Raw genomic sequence first — 23281 nt, forward strand, 5'->3', positions numbered from 1 at the left:
TTAAAGGTTACTCTGGAGATAGATGCATCCCTGTAGTTATAAATTAATCTGTAGATGCATTCCTCTCATTAAAAGGTGGTGGTGTACTGGCTCTGTAAAGGGCAAACCTGAGGTTGTGGCTGCAGTAAATCTTTATGGAGGCGATTTATTCCTTTGGCAGTTGACATCTGTCAAAAAAGATAGCTGCTACCTACCCTGTACTGATTGACAGGCGCGTGTACACATCATTTACAGGTTAGGGTGACTTCTCAATAGTGCTTGCAGAGTGGTAAATTGATGGGGTGGCTACTTTGCGGTACCGGCTTTTGGGGCAGAACACAACACAATACTGACTGACGGGTTGATTACTGGCAAAGAAGCTGGCTGGTAGGATATGATTACTTGCACACTGTTAGGGGCATGGAGATTGCTATCACAGAAGCTAATGGGTACATTTACGCATGCAAAATATCCAATGCGTTGGAAGTTACAGTAAAGCTCATGTTATTAGGTGCAGGTCCCAAAAACTCAGTGATGTATTTTTGATGATGTTTGCCTATTTTTATAAAAACAATAGTTTACTGAATATCTATTTGGCACAATAATGCATTGAGGTGCATGTTGTGTCCTAACCCTGTTTCAGGACACAAGATTAGCCTAGCGTTGGATCTGGGACAAATGGATCTTGGTACTTCATTTGGCGACGAGGTAATCCTAGGAGGTGTATGAGGTACAGTTATCATGGCACTCTGGGAGTGATTTCATACTAACACCTATCTGGGAGTGACTTCAGGGAGATGATAGTGTGTGTACAGTTACACTGCACAGAATTAACCCTTTAGTGGCTTGGGGCAGTCATATTTATTGTGGCGGGATCCGTGGTGAATTGCATTCAAATCATGTACTGCGACTTTAAGTTACCAGTATGCACGACGGAGAACTCTAGCTTGTGTGCGTGTTTTGGAGTGTTTATAAGGGTTTTATTTATGCCATTTACACCCTTTTTCACTGCTTTTTGTTGCAACCAGTGATACCACTAACAGGAGAGACAGATGATGCAAGTCAATGTCTAAAGTGAATGTGATGTGATTTCTTGGTTGTGTTTTTGCGTAGTATACTTAATATTTTAAAAAACGAGGTCCCATAGTGTAGCATTCGAAGGCCTTTTGATAGGGGTGCTGCGGGTGAGCACTCCTGTTTGCAATAGTCTTTTAAGGCAGTGACAGAGGCAAGATATCATATTAGATTAGGTACATTTTTGCAAAAATATATATATAGAAAGTCATGTTTCACCAGGCAAGTGAGCATTAATGATTTAATGCAATGTAAAGATTTGCACCAGGGCATAAATAATAAGAAATGGAGTAAAACAAACTTTAAGATAGGAGTAAAAAGGGGCTCTGTTTAAGGCTATATCAGTTAGCTGCATTTTTCAAATTTGTAAATAAATGGCTCATGCTTTCTTTATTAAACACTCTTTTCCAGAAATGAAGTTCTTTTTATGTTCAATGACTGTGCAATTGTGGCCTCAAAACCTGTTCCCTTGTGTTTTGCCCGGTGATGTGAAAGAGCCTGGAGCTTAATATACCTGCTCAGTTCTGCACTGCAAGCTGCCAAAATACTGCCAAACGCATTCGCTCCGTTTTAACCCATACAACTTCTGATTAATAAGGGCTTGTGAGTTAAAAGTGAGATTATGGTGTACCAAAAATTAGTCTGAGGCAAAAAATAGACGCCGGAGATTGGCAAAGAGACACCAGTCACAGTGCGTCCAAGTTTCTCTCTTTCATGCGTGCTTGCATGCTGGCATTCTGGTACTTGTAGTTCTGTTTATCTATTAGAAATTCAAGACTGTAAGTACCAGAATACAAAACAAAAATACGGACCGATGTGCAATACTCGTGCATTGAATCGGAGTCAAATGGGAATTAAGTGGCGTCTACCAGTGCTTAAATAGTTAGGTTGCGGCACACTATCGCCACCCGGTGGCCATTTCCTGTCGTGACTTTCTCTAAGAACCTGCAACCTTTCTCCATAAATCCAGTCCGTTCCAGCCATTGCTTTGTTTAGTAAGGCTTAACTAAAGCTCTCTTCGCGCTGCATTCAGCTGGAATAAATTAAAAATAACATGATGACAGCTGAATTATAAATACAGCACGTTAGACAGATAACTTCTGGACTACGAGTGGGGCGTATTAGGTTGGACGGAGTATCTTGACCTTTGCCCTGGGAAGAGCTCTCTGTAGAATTCTCGGCACCCCAACGGCCTCCTCTCCGCTGGTATTTTGTGGGAGCCATGTGTCTCTGACATGCTCAGCTCCTCCAAGGATACAGTGCCTGTGTATTACCATATCACACGGGAGCCCAAGGATCCCTACGCTTGGGACTTGTTTCCCTTTTTGCCTCTTCACTGGAAACCATTGGAGCTTAGGAGTCAGCAGCAGTAAAAGAGTCCCAGGGAGGAGGCACATCTCAGGTATGAGCTAAGGATGACAGAGAAGTTGTTAATGGATGTTTTCATCATCATCCACCACTAGTTGGACCATGTCGTCGTCTGTGACCGGCGTGAAGGCGTCTTCCATGGTGCCGTAGGACCTCTGTCCTGCTCCCTCTAGAGCCGGAGGAGTGGGCAAAGGATCAGCGGAAAGCAAGGCTTTTGGAACATAGACCTGAAAATAGAGAAACCATTTTGTTATTGGTATGTCTGTCATTATAATCTTCATTCGACCAACACACATATGCTTCCTAATATTATTAATGTACACTATATATTTACAGTTGCACCTAAACTTCCATCGTACTGCGATGATGCACTGTACAGATTTCCAATGTTTTTGGTATGTTTTTTTCAGTAGTGCCCTTTCATTTTATTCTCTACTTGTGTCAAATGGACGAAAAAGCTCTATGCAGACCGGCCCCGGGACTTCTTCTGGGAATTTGAAAAAGAAATGGCAAAATCAGCACTTATATAAAAAAAATTAAAAAATATACTGCAAACAATGTAATTGAAAAGAAGAAACTGAACATTCTTTTATTGGCTAGTCACTGCTGCTGGGCAATAAAAAGAAGGTGAGCAACAAGCCAGGTGGTAGGAGAGGTTTTAACTTTCTCAGTCACCGGCATCGCAACAATCATCACTTACAAATGTGCACAGTGTGAAAACAACCTGTAAAATGAGTGCCAGACACCAGGATTTGCAGGTATATACCTGATCCGATCTCCTATTAGTCTTTAAATTGTATCCACCTGCTGTATCACTGGAACTCTGACCTGCCTCCTCTCTTGTTGCACAGTAGCACCTCCCCTCTCCCCCTCCATCCCCGTGTCTCCCCTGGCCCCCTGCCCAATTCCTTCTGTGCCCACTCCCCGTGTGCCCTCCTTCTCCCACAACTTAACTGGCCCTCCCCCCAAAAGACTCATCGGCCAACCATCCCCCAGGCACCTGCATCTTGCCAACCCTGCTGCCCTATGTTCCAATCAGGTCACAGACTGTGACTTGTCAGAGTCTCCAGCAGTAACAGACCACACAGAAAAGCAGTATTTTTTTTGCCAAGTGCTTGAAAACAGCTGCAAATTGTATATTCTTTTGCCCCAAAATTTGCCAAACTAGGCCACAAAATCCTGGGGCCAATGGGGGAGGGTCTGACTATGACAGATTGTGTATCAATACAAACACAAGGAGATGATGGACGGAGCGCTGAAACTTTTCAGACACTCACCCCCAGTCACAGATCTGGGTTGAATCCATCATCGTTCTTTAGCTCACTTCACCATCCCAGTTCAGACCCAGCCATATGCAAATCAGTCTTGGCCCTGTGCCTCATGGGAACAGTCCAGCCCGCACTGCCCAAGCCAGGTCCTCCCTGAACTGGAAACAAGCATCCTGAGACCAGTTTCGGGTGAGTAAGGGACTGCTGTGTATCAGACATAAATATTGTGCCCTAAATAGCATCTACAAAAACATTGCTGAATTAGAGTTAATGATAGAAAATCGACAAACTGTTGGATGGTATTTTTGTAAACAATATTCGAGACACAATATTTAAGTCTGACAATATTTCTGTACATTACATTCTGACATAGAATTAGCACAATCAAAACCCACATTAATGGTCCACTCTAAACCTACACCATGCAGGAGAACAGTATTGTCCCACTGGGCACCACAGCATGGCAGACACACAACGCCCATTGGGCTGAGGGGACTTCTGCCGCAGCCCAGGCTGGTGAGTACACAGGCAGTTCTTAACCACATCGCTGCGGCGGCTATTCCACCGCAGCGCTAAGGGGGCGGGGCGCGGCCGGCCCATGCTGGTGACGGAACCGCTCCGTCACCAGCCGCGGTTGAGCTGTGCTCATGACAGAGAGGTTCCGTCATTGCCCCGCCCGCTTAATAGAATGCGCCGTGCAGGCGCGAAATCAGCGCCACACAGGCGCGTCGGACGGGCCATGACGGAACCGCTCCGTCATCAGCACAGCGCCACTGCGGCTGATGACGGAGCGGTTCCGTCATCAGCACGGAAAGAGTTAAACTGTCCTGGGCTGGCCAGGGGCTGACCTCTCTGGCTCTGCCTCATCTAAAGTATTTGGCAGGTCTTCAAAAGGCCATTTATCAGTTCACAAGTCTTTGTGTGTTTTAATTGCTACCGCCCCCCACTCTCACTGCTATCGCCGCTCTTGTTATGGACTGTTGCTACCACAGTGGGAGAGTGGATTTCAGGAAAACTACAAATGAGGGCAAGCGGCACATAAACAGAGAAGGCCCAGCCATAGCTCAGTGTGGCATACAATTCGTCTAGTAAACATTTATTTTATTTTATTTATTTATTTTCAGAGTTTTGTATAGCGCCAACAAGATCCTTGCAGATATCAGAGCGCTTTACATACATGTGAGAGGAGAGTGCAATAAAGAAAAATTAATAAGGCAATTCGAGCATACATGGGAAAGGAGAATGCAACTAAAATACAACGAGGAGGCAAACAGAAAATGCAAAGTTAACGTTCAGGTGAATTTAGCCATGAGGAGAGCTTTGACTTCTTTTTTGAAGGAATCAGTGGAAGAGATGATTCTCCTTTCTGGCGGGAGGGCATTCCAGATCCTGGGGGCCATCCCTGAGAAGGAACGCTTGTAAGTTTTTTCTTGTGGAATTCTTGTGGTTTCAAAAGGAGAGTTTCTGAGCTTCTTGTGGCTCTTGAGCCTCCTGAGATAGTCAATTTTTGAGCAATGTAGCTGGGCGAGCTGTGATGTAAGGCTTTGTGAGTAATGCATGCGATTTTCAGGTGTATTCTGGCTTCGAGCGGAAGCCAATTCAGAGATTTAAGTCCGGAGAGATGTGGGAGCGTTTTTTTGATCCGGTTATGAGCCTTGCTGCAGCATTGATGGAGGCTCTTAATGGTGCGGTTGTTGATAGAGGGCGGTAATTCCATAGTCAATTCGAGGGATAACTAGTGCTTGAACAGAAGTTCTAAAGTCGTTAGCTGGAAGGAAGGGTTTCAGTTTTCTCAAAGTGTTGATTTGGAAATTAGCTCCCTTGGTTGCATTGCTGATATGTCGTTGCATATTGAGATTGGAGTCGAGGGTGATGCCTAAGGATTTGGCTGAGTCTACAATGATAGGTTGGACGTTGAAGGCAGTGAGGTGTTTAAGCCAGTCCTGGGCGATGGGGATTTTGGCGGGGGGTGCTATTAGGAGGAATTCTGTTTTTAGGGCATTACGTTTGAGATGGTTCTCTGCCAGCCATGTTTGTGTGTCGAAGTGTTGAGTTGAGAAGTTAGAGGTCTTCAGGGGATTGTAGTTTTAGGTAGAGTTGGGTATCATCCGCATACATGTGGAATTGCACATTAGAGGCATGAAGCAGTGCGGTGAGTGGCTCCATGACTTGGTTGAACAGGGTCGGTGATAGAGAGGAACGTTGCAGGACACCAAGAGTAACTGGACCAGGTGTGGACAGGGTGTTATTGGTTTTGAATTTCTGGGTCCGGTTATGTAGGAAGGAGGAGAACCATTTGAGTACTGTCCCAGAGATGCCCATTCTGATATGCAAGAGATCAAGTAGGGTCTCGTGTTTGACCGTATCGAATGCAGATGAGAGGTCAAGTAGGATGAGGAGGCAGGTGCTGTTTTGGTCTAGAATTTGGAGTTGCTCACCAATAATGTGAGTCATGGCTGATTCTGTGCTGTGTCCTGCACGGAAGCCGGATTGGTGTTGGTTGAGGAGGTCAAAGTGAGTGATGTGTTTAGTCAGTTGGAGGTGGACACATTTTTCTAACAGTTTGGCTAAGGTAGGGATATTAGTGATGGGGCGGTAGTTATTGAGGTCAGTAGGGTCAGCTGTGGGTTTCTTGAGTATGGGTGATACTTGTCCCACTTTGAGGGAGTCTGGGATGGCTCCTTGTTGAAGAGAACTCTTAATGATTTTGGTCCAGAGGGGGAGAAGCCATGGGCTAACGTCCTTTACGGCGTTTGCAGGTAGAGGATCCGAGAGGTGGTTAGAGGGCTTCAGGGTACTTAGGATCTTGCCTATAGAATCTTGCGTGTAAGTATCAAAGGATTCCCAAGTAGCATTGTTTTTTAGTTTGGCGGGTGTTTTGCTGCTGGGGTTAGAGAATAGGTTACGATCTGTGAGGAGATCTTTCTTTATGTTGATTGTTTTTGTGTTAAAGAAGGTAGAGAATTCTTCACAGGATGGTAGCGTGCTGGTTGCACTATGCACTCGCTGTGGTTCATCTTTGGATTGAGTTTTGATTAGTTCAAATAGCTTTTTTGGTCATTTTTTTGCTTGGTCTAGTTGCTGGCTAAAGAAGTTTGCTTTTGTTCGTTTGATTTTTCTGAAGTAAGCATTTCTTTTTTTCCTCAGAATGTTCAGGTGCGTAGCTGATGGGGTGGATCTCCAATTGCGTTCTGCTAGTCTCATGTCTCGTCTATCCTTGTTAAGTAAACTGTGATACCACGGCTTGGAGCTTTTGGAAGAGATTCTCTTTAACTGAGGGGGGCAACCTCGTTGATTATCGTAGTCATTGAGTTGAGGTAGTGCTTGGTAAGGAACTGGACGTCGTCGATGCCAGAGGGGGTATGAGTAGGTTGTAGCTGGGGGAGGGTGAGGAGATGGGATTGAGATTCCTTAAGTCTCTCAACACTCGTGAACATGCATATACGTCTACAAGTACACCCACAGAATATATGCTCTTCCTGCAGTACTACATGCTTGTTCATGCGTAACTTAAAGTCCAGTGCAAGAGGGGAGAGTGTACTGAGGTTGGGGGATAGTACTGGATAGAAGATTGAGCTGACCCTCTGGTGGCTGGTGTGGGAGGTGGGGTCGGTCTTAGGTCTTGGGGATCAGCCAAAAGGAAGTGGTAAAAGCACCTGAAGGCTGCAGGAGGGGGGCTAAGCCTTAAGCACTGCAACAGTGGCTGTGAGCAGGTGCAGGGAACTTAGAGGGGACTGCTGGCTAAGGGTGTGGTGCAGGTAGGGGGAGAGAGCCCAAACTCGAGAGGTACTTGTTGGTCCTGCACTGAGCCCCATTGGCTTTCATAACGACCATTGAGATGGAAAGGGGAGGCACCTATGGTCAGACGTGCTGTTTTGCCAATTCTGAAGCAATGATGTGGAGCGGCACTTGGTCCCATTGGCCTGTATTGTAATAGCACTCTGTAGGGGCTGCTACAGGAGGGGAGGGCGTGTAGATGCCACATATTATCTTGGAGATGGGGACAGGCTGTTAGGGAGCCAGTGAAGTTGGGGAGAGTAAACCGAGTTTAAGGCTGCAGTGGCCAGTACTTCTGGAGTGTCAGGAAGTTTGGGAAGACCATATGCCACTATGTCATCAGCTGGGCGAGGCAGCCATTTTGGGTGATATGAACCCACTTTTGGGAAGCTCTATTTAGAAATACTTCTGCCAGTAATACTGCTGCTGGTTCACACAGCAATGCTCTTAACCAGTAGGCTCACACAGCAATACTCTTAACCAGTACCATCACATCATTGTGGAGGGGGTCTTCTACTTGTACACTGCCATGCCACTACATTTCAATTGGGCAGCCATGTTAGTTGAGAAAACACCACTCAGGAGCCATTTGGGAGCAACACACACTCTTTCTTGGCAGCACAACATAAGTGCTGTACCCAAGATAAACAGGTTAGTGGAGCCAAATCCCCTCTCTCAGTTGGGCTTCAGAGACTCTCCACCGCAGAGCATGGACTTGTCCAACGGCTCTTCAAACAAACGGAAGACCAACTCGCAAGAAAATATAAACTCGAGTTCTGGTCATGGGTGACCCGAACAGATCAATCTCAAGCCTCTAGCTTGAAGTTCATAGTGTTCTTATCGTTCAGTATCTTTTACAGTAGATAGTAAGTCGAATTGATTTTCACCCTTGAGCAGCCGAACATTCTGCTGCCTTTCCATTTTAGTTCCTGCCAATACTTTGAATTGGTCTGATTGACTCCGTCAGGTAAGACCGCTCAGTGTTCATACCGAGGTCACATGCACATCCACTAATAACCTCATCAAATGTTTTATAATGGAACTCACTTTGTGCTCTTTGTGCTCTTCAATCCGAATTCGGGGAGTATGCCCTGCTCCACCACCGTTAACACCATGATCCTACCAGGGACTCAGTTGATTCTCAAAGACTATATTGAGACCTGTAGAAAGCCCCCTCATGACATCTTGTCTTTTGTTTGCGCATACCTTTTGGTTACGCATGTTTTACACATATGAATGTACTCGATATATACTCAATATGCGGGGTTAAATGACCATGTTCAGGTACCTTTTCCTCATTACTCTTATTGAATATGTTCCTAAACTTGCTCCTCCACGGTTAACACCATGATCCTACCAGGGTCTCAGTTGATTCTCAGAGACTACATATATACCTGTAGAAAGTCCCCTCATGTCATCTTGTCTTCTGTTTGCGCATACCTTTTGGTTACGCATGTGTTACACATAAAAGTAAAGTAAAGTCCACATTTGTAAAGCGCACAATCACCCGTAAGGGTCTCTAGGCGCTGGGGGGCCGTCGGGAAGATTAAGCGAGCTATTGCCCAGAGTCACATGGTGCTGGGCTGACCTGCCGCCGGAGCCGGGGATCGAACCGTGGTCCCCAGATTCCAGCGTCAGTCGCCCTGGCCGCGGCGCCACACCGAACGTACTCGATATGCGGGGCTAAATGGTCATGTTCATGTACCCTTTCCTCATTACTCTTATTGAATATGTTCTTAGCCTTACTGCTTAGTTAAGTTTCATGATTACACGTTTTATCAGTGTCTCAAACACTACTATATACTGCTTAGTACATATAGCTACCGAATATTGTTAGTTACCTGTTCCCTATTTCACCCACCATTCTAATCCCTTCCTGTGCTGCAGATGGATGGCAATGCCGTCGCAGTTCCCAAGTTCGTTTGAGAGGGGAGGGGGGAGGGGGGGAGGGAAGGAGAGGGAGGGAGGAAGGGGGGAGGGGGAGGGGGGTAAGGGGAGGGAAGGGGAAGAAAAAAATCTGGTTTGTTTCAGCATGCTTTTTCTTTTATTTGAGGTTAATGCTTTTTCTCAACTATTTGTCAGCAAAAGGTCTGCTTTCCGATATTTCACGGGGGCCCTCGCAGAGCACTCGCAGAGATCTAACCTATCGTGCCACTAGCCTATCCCCAGTAATAGTTTACAGTACCATGTTTACCACAATCCCGAAATACGTCTGCTCAATCGACACCATTGTAACAGCAGTACACGCGAGACAGTATAGAACCAATGACGCAGCTTACTCATTCAGTCCCAACACACACCTACCACCCTCTAACATACTCTTCAACAATATTACGCCTGAACAAGAGCGATACCATATTATCCAATGACTCGTAATACATCTAATACATCTATCTCGGAGGGCCTTAATATTGTTTCCCTCAATGTTAAAGGTCTCAACCACCCGGTCAAAAGGAGAAAAGTTCTGGAGTACCTGGCCAAATCCAAGGGTGACATCCTACTCCTACAGGAGACTAAACTGTCGAAAGATGACGCTGACTTTATAAACCAACATTGGATATCTCACATTCTTTGCTCACCAGCAGTTAGCAAAAAGAGGGGGGTTCTTACACTTATAGCTAAGAAATCCAACATCTCCATAACGGCCGCTTCGTCATGGCACACCTTCAGAGAAACGAAGATCAAATCCATGTCTTGAACATATATGGCCCCAACAATGACGATCCAGAGTTTTGGGACTCACTAGCCCCGACCCTAGATTGTATACCCCAGGGAGAACTACTAATTATGGGGGGTGATTTCAACCTACCACTTGACCCAATCACTGATCGCCACTCGAATTGCGCCTACCACCCCACACATTCACATACTAGTTTACACCGCCTATGCTCCAGATTCAACTTACACGACTCATGGAGACTCCAACACCCTGACGGCCGAGATTTCACCTTCTACTCGCCACCTCACAATTCCTACTCAAGGATAGATTATATCCTCATTAATAGCCCCTTCACTCACCTCATCGAAGAAACCAGTATTGCCCCTAAACTGATTTCCGACCACTCAAGCATACAAACCAAACTAGTGGGTTCCAGTTCCATTCTCCCCCCTAAAAGATGGAGATTCAATGAGGAAATATTTTCAGAGCCGGAAAACAAACGAAAGATCGAGGACGCCATCCTAGAGTACCTCAAACTTAACGACACCCCCGACTCAGACATTGCGAATGTTTGGGAGGCACTCAAAGCCACTCTGAGAGGAGTACTAATAGGCATTCGAGCTCAAGCTAACAAAAAATTAAACAAAGACTTGTCCACTCTGGAAGGTAACATCAAAAAGCTGGAAACTGCCCATATGGCAGATCTCCAAAATTCGAGGATTTTAAGCGACCTCACCAAACTCAAATATGAATACAACTCGATACTCAGTAGAAGGGCGGGTGTCTGGGTCAATAAGTTTAAGGCTCTAAGAACATGTGAGGGCAACAAAGCTGGAAAGATTTTAGCGTCATATCTAAAACATAAAAACAAGCAATTCAACATTGCCTCAGTTAAAGATAGCAACAATATCATCCAAACAAAGCAGAACCTAATTCTTAATACATTTAAATCATTTTACCAAGACTTGTACAAAAATAACCTAGACTTTGACTCGGGAGAGTGTAACAGATACCTAACCTCACTGGGTCTTCCTAAACTCAACGATGCTGACAAGGATACACTGAACTCCCCGATTACCCTACAGGAAGTATCAGCGTCCATCAAAACGCTTAAATGTAAGAAAGCACCGGGTCCTGACGGGTTCTCAGCCAGCTTCTATAAAGAACTCACGAACTCCCTGAGCCCAACTCTCCTGAAACTATTCCAATCCTTTAACGTAACAAAAGGTATTACCAATTCAATGAGTGAAGCTACCATCATAGTCATACCTAAAGAAGGTAAAGACCCTCTGCTAACCAAAAATTACAGGCCAATCTCCCTAATCAACTTAGATTGCAAAATTTACGCAATGATCCTCGCCACACGTCTAAATTTACAACTTCCAAAGCTAATTAGTACATCACAAGTAGGCTTCATGAAACAGCGCATGTCTAACGATAATACGAGGATCCTCTGTCACGTCATTGAAAAAGCCAGACAGCTCGCTGCCCCGGCCGTGGCCATTACCCTCGACGCAGAGAAGGCGTTCGATAGAGTCTCCTGGTATTTCCTCAAGAGCTGCATGTCCGCATTTAACCTGGGAGAACCATTCACTGATTTGGTTATGGCCCTATACCGTTCACCTTCAGCACGCATTGCTATAAATGGTTCATTGTCGGACCCTTTTCCCTTAGAACAAGGGACAAGACAGGGCTGCCCCCTCTCCCCCTCACTTTTCCTCTTGGCAATGGAACCCCTAATTACACATATAAAAAAAATGAAAACATCAAAGGTGTGAAATTCGGAGAGAAGTGCGTCAAACTTGCCGCCTATGCGGACGATATCCTGATTGTAACGGAATCACCAGAATCTTCCATTACTGCACTAATGACCACCATAGATAATTACTCTTCGCATTCAGGATACAAACTCAACCGGGATAAATCTGAGGTCAAACCGCTCAATATTTTAACCACCAAAGAGATACTGGGAAACTCAGGGCTATGTTGGCAACCAGAGTTTGTGAAATACCTAGGTATCGAGTTTGGTGACTCCCTCATGGAGACCCTCCATCGAAATGAAAAAATCACTTTAAATAAAATCAAGACACAACTAGAGGGGTGGTCCCCCCGTTTCATCACTTGGTGGGGTAGAGTGGAAACCATCAAGATGATGATTTCACCTCTAGTTAATTACCTCATATCTATGCTCTCACTAACCCTCACGTCTGACTTCTATCACAAATTAAACATGGCCATCTCTAACTTCCTATGGAAAGGGAAAAGGGCAAGAATCAGCATAAAAAAACTTTGCTTAGACAAATCCGCAGGTGGGGTCAACTTGCCAGACTTTAAAAGGTATGAGACCGCATTCCTAGCCAAACAAGGAGCACATTGGCTCGCTCCCTCACCTGACTATACCCCAGTATGGCTAGAAATTGAGGAAGAAATTCTAGACGGTATCTCACCTAGCGCGGCCCTCTCATCTAACCTGAACAAGCTGACCCACTCTAAATCAATATTTCACAACACAAAATCTGCCCTCCTGAAGTTTGATAAAATCCTAGAAAACAGTATCCGGGGCTCACGATGGGAATCCCTTTGGGACAACCGTAACATTATGTGCAAGGGTAAACCCATGCACAACGAGACATGGATCAAAAAAGGCATATTGTTCCCACACCAACTATACGCGGGAGCATACCCTATTCCCTTCAGTGACCTACAAATCAAATACGATCTTGCACCAATAGAATTCTATAACTTCCTAAACGTAAAAACGGCTTTGTCCAAAACCAATCTCTCTCCGACACCACCCTCACTCCCGCCATACCTTACCAGACTAAATAGACTAGGACACCAGGTTTCCTTTCTCTATAGACTCAGCCGTCCACAACAATCTGGCATTACTGCCCCAATTACACAATTCTGGAATAACCTTTCATCCAGGCCAATCACAGACTCAGACTGGACCAACACTTGGATATCTTGCACGAGACATAAAATCAGCCCTACACTATCACAGACAAAATATTGGCTCTTACATAAGGCCTTCTGGACCCCAGCTCGATTATTTGCACACAACCTCACCCCAGATGCCTTTTGCTGGAATTGCAAACGCGCGGAGGGCGACCTGTCACACATCATCCTACAATGCGACTGCGTGGCGCAATTCTGGGGGAAGATATTCGAATTGATCTCAAAGCTATTCCATGTCTCACCGGTAAAAGAGCTCCCTTACCTAGTCTTCGGGTTCACCCAGGACCCATCCCTTGATGCAGATGATAGGGCATTAATTGACTTCCTCCTCTCGGCGGCGGTTAAGACTGTCCTCAGCAACTGGAAAGATACTAGCAAGGCCAATTACGCTGGGTGGCTGAATTGGATAATCAGCATACGTGGAGCTGACAATATTACACTCCTTCAGACACCGTGGCGCCCTCCCACGAGAAAACTATGGTCGACCCTTGATAACTACTTCACGTCACATAAGCCACCTTAGACTGGCCCACACACCGTACACGACCCACCGTCATATGCTCCCCGACTGCCTTCATTGCACTATTAACCATCGTGGAAAATTGTCCTTAATGAATGTGTAAAATGCTGTTGAAATACATTGTATGTTACTAAATTGTTATTGAGTATGTGATACGGGACCTATTGCTCTAGGCTAGCCGCCAGCCATGTACTTTTGTACTGACATTTACTATGACATATTGTAGCGTACAGTAATTCTGATTCGTATATTTATTGACTCATATTACGCTAATGGATTTACTTCTTATATGTCTATGCTGAAACAACCAATAAAAACTTTTGAAATTAAAAAAAAAACAAAAAAAAAAAAGGCTATTTTTTCGGTTTATCACACACGATATGGCGATAGCTGAGATATCAAGCAAGTTACTGAAACACATCCAATAAAAAGCTTAATAAGCGCATAATCACACTTTATATTAACTTGAGTAAGTAATTAATTTATTGTTTTTGATTAATTAAAAGCATTACAAAAGTACACGTTACATTTATTTTCATACATATTAAGACAAGAGAAATGCATTTCTAAAAACGAAAAAGTCTCTAATATAAAAGCACCTTTATTTGGCTTCTTCTGAAGAGGTTCAAATGTCTGTGCTCACAATTATCAGTTGTGTAAGTTTAAACTTCCTTATGTGGTTTTGCATTTGCAAGGGGCGCAGCTTTCCTTGTTTAGATTCTATTAGTGACAGGAATTTCACTAGCTTCCCATTTAGCTGCAGGTCCTTGGGGTTGAAGCATGCAATCACAGCCTGTCTCCAAGTTCGAATCCCTCGTTCGCTAAAGTGCACTTTAAGTAATCCTACCCTTTCCTCCTTTAATTTGGTGCAGGGGCAGATTAGATATTCCATATCCTCAGTACCGTTCCCACATAGTCTGCATGTATTTCTACATTTCTACCTCTGCCAAGGTGGAAGGTGCGGAATGGCTGGCAGGATTCCTAGCCTCTATTTTAAGAATTGTTCTTTGTTCTTCCTGGAGCACCCCAAATTGAAGTATGCCTGTGACCCAAGTAATTTGTAGCCGCCCAGTGTCATTCAAGCATGGCTCCTGCGGGCAAAGGCAGCTTTGTCTTCGACAAGGGAGATTTTCTCGATTACCTTTTTTACTACTTGCTCAAAGAGCGAATCGGTAGTTTGAGTTTCCCATAGGTCGACTAGCCCGGTAGTGGCAAGGGAATCCTCCAAGTACTTTCTGGCCGGTGAGTTGGATATGTTACAAAGTTCTTGCCAGAGCTGATGGTTCAGTGTATTCCGGGGAGAGTTCTTAATTTTGTGGCAACACATTATATAGGAACCTTGCCTTGCCAAACGTTGTTTGGTTAGGCCGAACTCCAATCGAATCTGTGCAGGTGAGGGTGTAAGTTGGAAGGCTAAACATAACTCTATAAGCCCTGGCCATGGTGGTGTCCAGCAGTTTTGCGTCCCTGCCCCTCAGTGCTTCGCTGCCATAGGTGATAGAGGGCAGAATTTTAGCTTGTGCTGCCCGGAGGAGAAGTGAAAGGATAGGCCCTGCAGCTTTGTTTTTAACTGACTTAGTGTTGTTGCCATTGCCATCCACTTCCTCCTGATAGTCTCAAGTTGGTTATTAGTTTGATTACATTAACGCTTCACGAATAACAAACTGAGTTAAATGTAATGTGTTGATTACCCAAAAGTAGTGAACTGGTTTTTATAACAGTATTAGTTTTATTCAAAATCACCTTGTTTTCCTTTGAGGCCTTAAGTGCACCATTTCTACCTGCAACCATTGTGCTGTTGAGACCCGTTGAAAATGTTGTATTAAGTGAATGACACAAACTAATAGACTGAGGTGGCACACACAGTGTAGTTGGTCACTCTGAATACATATCCTTTCTAGCACGTGACACACGTAGTTCAGCGGCGTGGGGCAAACAGGAGTTACTGGGCCACAGCCCAGTAAGTGTGTCAACATGTGCCAGAGGCACAGCTCTGGGTTTAAGCAGCGAGCACAAACTTGATTGCTACTATTGCATAGTGGCAAGGTCAGCTGCCAGCCTGCGATTGCCACTTGGACCTGCACTTCTAGAGAGACTGCACTCATACGCTTAGATCGTGCTCTTCCGTCTTCTTGCTCCTGGTAGGCCCTCCACACCAGAGTCTGGCTCCTTCCCTCTCTCAGCAGACCGGCTGTCTTCAGGCGATTCAGAGCAGCTCTTCCAGCAAGTAAAGACTGTCACACAGACACAAGCTCTACTTGCGCAGTGGTCTTCAGAGTATGCTGTGGAATACTTCATTCCTTGGAAAAAGGACTTGGAACTGGAGCAGCAAGGATGTAAGTGGCACTCACTTTTATACAGTCAAAGCAGAGTTACGGAGTTTCTTCTTTAAAGTGCCCTAAGTAGGCTGTTCTCCAGACACATCTTTTTTGTAGAGTTACACTCCTCACAGCAGGGTAGTCTCAAGCCAGGATTACACACAACAGAGGCACAGAGGTATGAGCTTTCTTCAACTGGCTAATTAATCACTAGCCACACTGAACAGTGATAGGCTGAAGTCAAAACACTGGCTTCACTATAAGGAACCCTTTCGCCATGAAAAACAGAGATGAGAGCCTCACCACCAACCAAATGGCAGTACTGCAGGAAGACTGATCAGCAGCTCCTCTTTTGCAGAAGTGTTTCAGTAAATTTTTAAAGCAGACTGGTCTCATCACTGCAACTTCAGGAAAGTCAGCAATGCACTTGCACAGGAGCAGGCCAGGGACTTCCAAAATGGGACCCTAGGCCCTCATTACTCTGGCTCACTTAACCCCTTGGCCGCGGCGGTAATTCCGCCGCGGCGCTAGCGGGGAGATGGGGCCGCGCGCGCCACCATGCTCGTATCGGAACCACTCCATCACAAGCCACGGTGGCGCTGTGCTTGTGACGGAATGGTTCTGTCACGGCCCAGCCCGCTCAATAGAACGCGCCGCGCAGGCGCGAAATCACTGCAGGGCAGGCGCGGCGGCCGGGCCAAGACGGAACCATTCCGTCACCAGCACAGCACCACCGTGGCTCGTGACGGAATGGTTCCGTCACGAGCATGCAAGGGGTTAAAGGCATACTGCAGATACTACAGAAGCCAAAAAAACAAAAAAATCACGTATTTCTCAGTGGCACCCTGCACATGTCAGAGTTGATCGTTTTCTAACAATATGTGCAACAAGGCCCCAGCTTACCAATGTGGAAATCAGCACATAGCTATCTCAGATCATGCACTTCTATCAGTGACACTACGTACACCTGTAAGCCCCAACACAGGAAAAGCCTGGGACATATATGGGCTGATAGCAGGCTGGAAGGCTAGAGAAAGGATCCAAACTACCACTGGGCAATAAATGGCAGACAACAACATTGATATTGTTAGCATGAGAACCCTGTGGGATGCAATGAAAGCTGTTGTGTGGGGGTTAACAAGGATAGGGGGGAAGAAATAGGAGATGCAGCTTGTGCAGAGTTTTAGATATGGATACAGCACATTATGCCCTGGTATGAATAAAGCAACACTACTACAGTGGTAAAACGAAGTTACTGGGCAGTAAACTCAGAGTCTTATAAGTTAGAAAACCCTCTGGGAACATGGTCTGAAATCGCCAAAGCATAGCAAATACCTTTAAGGAGTTCTGTCCAAGACATGCGTATATCTGGACTCTGTTGGGATACAGAACCTTTACACCGTTAAAGCCAAAACAGTAGCATTGCATATTTGGTTGGAAAAGGTGAACGCAGTATCGCCAGGCACAAAAGCAATAAAGCAGCCCACCCCAATGGGTTCACACAAACACTCTACAAGACATTCCGTAATGGCCTACTCCCAATATTAGCATACATGTTCAATTCATTTATTGAATCAATGTTGTGGGTCAAGATTTCAGTAACACCCAAGCCAGGCATCGATCACTCCTTGTGTCCATCCTACAGGCCAATCTATTGTTAAATGTAAACACAAAGTTGTTGACCACAGAACTGGTAGCTATATTTGGGCCATACATGCTGGGCCTAATCAATCCTATTCAAACAGAATTCTACCTGCGAAGAACTTGGAGACAAGACCTTCTGGCATCATAATCTCTTATCTCTTAGTACCAACCCTCGGAGTTTACCTTCAAAGTAGCATGTGGATGATATCCTTCATTAAGTCTTCCCACTTCCACCCTTTAAAAGCCACAAGTTTGAGCCCATTCTACAAACAGGACCAGTAGCAATTATAAGGTACAAATCAAACTGGTTTACTGCTACAGTGTCCAGATTAGCCTTTAGAACCATTTCTTCTTACCCGTGAGAGTGTATAAAACATGGGTCTCCAACAAGTAGCTCGGGAACTACATGTAGCCCACCAACATCCTAAAAGTAGCTCTCAGAGACGAAGCCAATATTAAAAATGTATGTACTGCTCATCTGAACACCCTTAGAGTGGCAGCCAACCAAACCAATGGCTACCAGACAAGCACACACTGTGTCGGCCTACTGAGCAGTCAGTATGTAAATCTGTCTCCACTCTCAATCTAGCAAAGTCACAAGTAGCTTTCTCATGTTATATGCACTGCTCCATCGGTCTCGCTATCTGGGCGAACAGTGGGCCAGGAAACAAGAGTGCCAGCAGTAGCCAGAGCAGAGTCACTGAAGTTTTGGACTGCAGGAGCCAGAGTAAAAAATTGTGCTTATTTAGGTATGTGTCTGAGGGGTGGAAACAGCCATCACAACACAGTTTTTACCACGCATACCATTACATCGCATGCGCTTTTACAACGCATGCGATGTAATGTGTAATGGCGGCGGCGGCTATTCAAGTCGTTGTGAGGAAACTTAGGCCGTTTAAAATCGGACTTCACTATAAGTTAGGGTTATAAATTATGATTCACAAGACATCAAACATGAAATGTGTATCTCTTCCCATTTGGATATTACACTGATTAAATGTTATAATGAAATTCTGATGTTATTCTATGGGAGAGGTGGGCCTTGCAGTAATGAAAAATGAATGTAAGAGTTTTTTACTAACAGGACATGTAAAACTTTAAAGGACGTCTTGCTTTTTAGATACATTGCACCCTGCCTTCTCTCTGGGCTGTCCAGGGCATACACTAGGGGTTACATGTATTAAAAAGTAAGATTTGGGCCTGGCAAAAGGTTTCTTTTTCCAGGTCTAAAATGCAGTCGGCAGGCCTGATACATGTTTAAAGGGCTACTTAAGTGGGTTGCCCAATCAATGTTGGAGACCTGCTAGTAGCAATTAATTTACAGGCCCTGGGCACATGTAGTGCCACTTTTTCTAAGAACTTAGAAGTAAATTAAATATGCCCAATTCCATATAAGCTAATTGCACCATGTTTAAAGTAGAGAGCACAATCACTTTAGCACTGGTTAACTGTGGTAAAGTGGACAGAGACCTAAAGCAAACTAACTGCAAAATGAGATCCTTCATATAGTAGCTCATAATATACAGAAAGTTGTTTTTATACAAATCTCATTACTCACAATTCAATAGGCAACCGATTAGAAAAAAATCAATACACACAAGACAACTACATTGATGGATAGTTGATGTTTCAGAAACATATAAAACTAGTGTCTACTCTAACCTAATGCATCAAAACTGTGATGCCATGAATGTGTGGCACGGTGTCATCTACTAGACAACACGCTAAGTAATGATTACTTATTAACTAAACTTCATGTGTCCCACATTGCCTTGGTAACTGTATGCTTCCACTGTTGATATTCTGAACATTATTGAACATTATTGTATACTAAGTTTCCTGTCAAGCACCAGTCACATCAACCTATCGCTTGTAACTAACCGATCAATGCAAAGTATTCCACATGCCACTGGGACAAGGTGCTGACTGTATAACAATCCCAATAAAATTAAATTAAATTAAATGTGACATGTATGTGATACTTTCATGAAGATATGGAAAAATACCCCAAAACTTAGCTTGTAGAAACATCACAAGTACTCATTTATAAAACAAAAATAATAAGTATTCTCACATTATGTTTACGACCACAATCTTCTTGTTTTAATCCTTTAAATTCATTTGGTGGTTCCTCGACCTAGGGAAGACAATAATACACCATTATGAATAGTGTGCTGTATTATGAAGACTTCATAAGTGTACTGTGCCTTTAAAAAAATCAACATTCATTTTTGAAGGCGGCCAATAACATCAGCATTGTTTAAATATCTGACAAAAAGGAAGTGGTAGGCAAATCATACACTTAGTACACAAAAGAGCGTCTGTTTAATATGTTTACCCGGTAGCCCTGATTAACAATATTCGTTGGACATCTAAAGCTCACTTCGATGAACAAAAAGTGTAATCTGTGAGTGGCATATCTTGACTCAGAGAAGTAGTAACTGGGGATATTTATGCTTATATATGGTGGGAGTTCTTTTAGAGGAGAGGACATATATTACTGCAACCAAAAAAACAATAAAACATTTCTTTAAACTTTGAATGAAGGTATAGGTTAAATTCTGTTGGAGATGATTGGTTAAAAATCTCAACTTGGCATAATTATGGTTACTGAGCACTATTAAAGCTAATATGAGCCCTTTAACTTGTTCTCATTGTAAATAGTATTGCATAACAAAATAAACAAATTGTGAAAGTAGGTGATGTACATATGGAACACTTCAATGTGAATTTCTGAATTTGCCAACAAATACACCATTCCAAAGAGGGCTTTTAGACATTGATAGAGAAAGGAAAATGCTACTTACCAGTATGCATCTGTTCTTGGCATGTAGAGCTGCAGAGTTACACACTGTGCATAGATGGCCAGCTAGTGTTGGGCCCGGATGTGTGCAGTTTGTTTTGTTGTAGAAAAGTCTTTGGAAGTCACGGGATAGGTGACTCCTCCTTTGGATGATACTGCGCATGGGTATCGGCTCCATCCCGAGATTGTTTTTCGCCATTAGGGAAGTGATGGAGCTGTAAAATAAGTAGTGATGTCCATGTGATTTGTATCTAATTAAGATAATACTGGAACAGATAAAGGTAGCCGGGGAGGTGGGTGGGCATGTGTAACTCTGCAGCTCTACATGCCAAAAACAGATGCATACTGGTAAGTAGCATATTCCGTTCGAGGCATATGAGCTGCAGATTACACACTGTGCATAGATTGTATAGCAGTACCCACACCTAGCGGCGACCACCAGTATCTGTTGCAGTTGTTTGAAACAGAGTTTTTAGTACAGCCTGGCCCACAGTGGCTTGTTGTTTAGTTTGCACATCTACACAATAATGTTTTGTGAATGTGTGCGGTATAGACCATGTAGCTGCTTTGCATATATCATCTAGGGGAATGTTCCCTAAGAATGCCATTGAAGCCCCCATTTTCCTTGTAGAATGGGCTTTTGGAGGAATTGTTAACATACGTTTGGCTTTCTGGTAACTTATTTGTATGCATTTAACAATCCACCTAGCTATCCCCGATTTTGATATGGGGTTGCCTTTATGTGGTGGTGAAAAAGACACAAAGAGTTCTTTAGTTTTACGAAAAGTTTGTGTCCTTTCGATGTAGTACAGTAATGCTTATTTGACGTCTAAGGTGTGTAGAGCTCTTTCTGCGACTGTTTGTGGCTGTGCGAAAAAAAACGTGCAGCTCAACAGATTGATTTAGATGAAATGGTGAAATGACTTTTGGAAGGGATTTAGGATTAGTGAGTAGAACCACTTTGTTATGATGCATTTGCAAAAAGGGTTCTTGAATGGTAAATGCTTGTAGTTCACTGACTCTTCTGAGAGAAGTAATAGCTACTAAGAAAGCTACTTTCCAAGTTACGAATTGCAATTCACATTTATGTAACGGTGCAAAGGGAGGTCCCATTAACCATGTAAGAATAATGTTTAAGTTCCACACTGGTGAAGGTGGCCTACTGGGAGGGATTATTCTTTTGAGTCCTTCCATGAAAGCTTTTATAGCAGGTACTCTAAACAGATAGATGTTGTCTATTTTGTAAATATGCTGCAATGGCAGCAAGGTGTAGTCTGATAGACGTGTAAGCTAAATTACACTTTTGAAGGTGTAATAGGTATCCTATGATGTGTTGAATAGACACATCTAAAGGATTTATGTGGTTGTTTTGACAGTATATTACAAATCGTTTCCACTTAGCAGCATAACATGCTCAAGTAGTGGGACGTCTGGCTTCTTTAATAACATTCATGCATTCTGGAGGAAGGTTGAGGTAACCAAACTCTATGACTTCAGGAGCCAGATCGCTAGGTTGAGCTGATCTGGGTCCGGGTGTCTGATCTCTCCAGGGTTCTGTGTTAAGAGGAGTGGAGATATGTTTAGTTTTTGGTGTGGTACCACAGATAGTTGCAACAGTGTGGTGTACCACGGTGGTCTGGCCCAAGTTGGAGCAACTAGAAGGAGTGTTGGGGACTGTTGCTGTAGCTTGCGTATCACTAACGGAAGTAATGGGAGGAGGAAACGCGTACGTCATTTTCCGGACCAGTTCATCCATATCGCATTACCTTTGGACAGCGGGTGTGGATATCTGGCGGTGAAGTTTGGGCATTTTGCGTTTTCATGGGTGGCGAAGAGGTCTATCTGAGTTTGTCCCCACATTTGAAAGAACGGTTGAAGAACTTTTGGATGAAGTTCCCACTCGTGGATCTGCTGTGACTGTCGACTTAGCAGATCTGCCATGGTGTTTTGTACTCCTGGAACGTGTTGGGCTAAGAGGAAGATTTTTAGTGGTATAGCCCATCTCCATATCTGCTGTGCTAACTGAGAGAGCTGCAGATAGTGTGTTCTCCCTTGTTTTTTTATGTAGTACATGGCTGTCATATTGTCTGTGCGGACTAAGACAGCTTTGCCTGATACTTGTTTTTGGAATGCTTTTAGGGCTAGAAAAACAGCTCGTAACTCCAATAGGTTGATGTGGAGTAACTTTTGTGGCGGTGTCCACCTGCCTTGCATGGTTTGATGCAGTAGGTGGGCTCCCCAGCCGGAGAGCGATGCGTCCGCTGTCAGGATTATCTGAAGAACTGGCTCTAGGAGCGGTCGGCCCTTTGAAAGGTTTTTGGTGCTCCACCTTTGCAGAGAGCGATGAGTCCGACTGTCTACCAATACTAGGTCTGTTAATTGACCACGAGCCTGGTTCCATTGGCGTGCAAGGCACTCTTGAAGTGGACGCATTTGCAGTCTTGCGTGAGGTACTATAAATATGCAAGATGCCATCATTCCTATGAGCTGCATGAACACTTGAGCTGGAAGCGAGTGTTGCAGCTTGAATTTTGTTAGGAGAGTTTGTACACTTGTTATCCTGTTTGGAGATGGATAGGCTAGTGTTAGTTGGGTGTTTATTGTAGCTCCGAGATATTGTTGTATGTGTGAAGGTTGCAGATGTGACTTGGTGTGATTTACTGTGAATCCCAAGTCGTGAAGCAGTTGAATAGTAGCGTGAATGTGTTGTACACACCGGCTGTGTGAGCTGGCTTTTACGAGACAGTCGTCTAGGTATGGGAAGACGTGAATATTTTGTCTTCTTAAGTGTGCTGCTACTACTGCTAGGCATTTGGTAAACACTCTTGGCGCTGTTGTGACTGGGAGCATTTTGAAATGGTAGTGCTGCCCGTCTAGTACAAATCTGAGATATTTTCTGTGCGCTGTGTGGAT

The 23281-nt window shown here is 44.2% G+C and overlaps 1 protein-coding gene across 1 annotated transcript in view; it reads right to left on the bottom strand.

Moving 5' to 3' along the window:
* Positions 1-305: 305 nt before the first annotated feature.
* The window catches only part of TMEM63A (transmembrane protein 63A), a 399225-nt gene continuing 376249 nt past the window's right edge, over positions 306-23281 (bottom strand). Inside the window, exons 22-23 of the mRNA XM_078647542.1 lie at positions 19640-19702; positions 306-2648 (exon numbers count right to left, since the gene is read on the bottom strand). Coding sequence (XP_078503668.1) covers positions 2484-2648; positions 19640-19702 — 228 coding nt within the window. The 3' untranslated portion in view covers positions 306-2483. The remainder of the gene's footprint in view (positions 2649-19639; positions 19703-23281) is intronic.

This window comes from Lissotriton helveticus, chromosome 6, assembly GCF_964261635.1.
Source record: "Lissotriton helveticus chromosome 6, aLisHel1.1, whole genome shotgun sequence".
Taxonomy (NCBI): domain Eukaryota; kingdom Metazoa; phylum Chordata; class Amphibia; order Caudata; family Salamandridae; genus Lissotriton; species Lissotriton helveticus.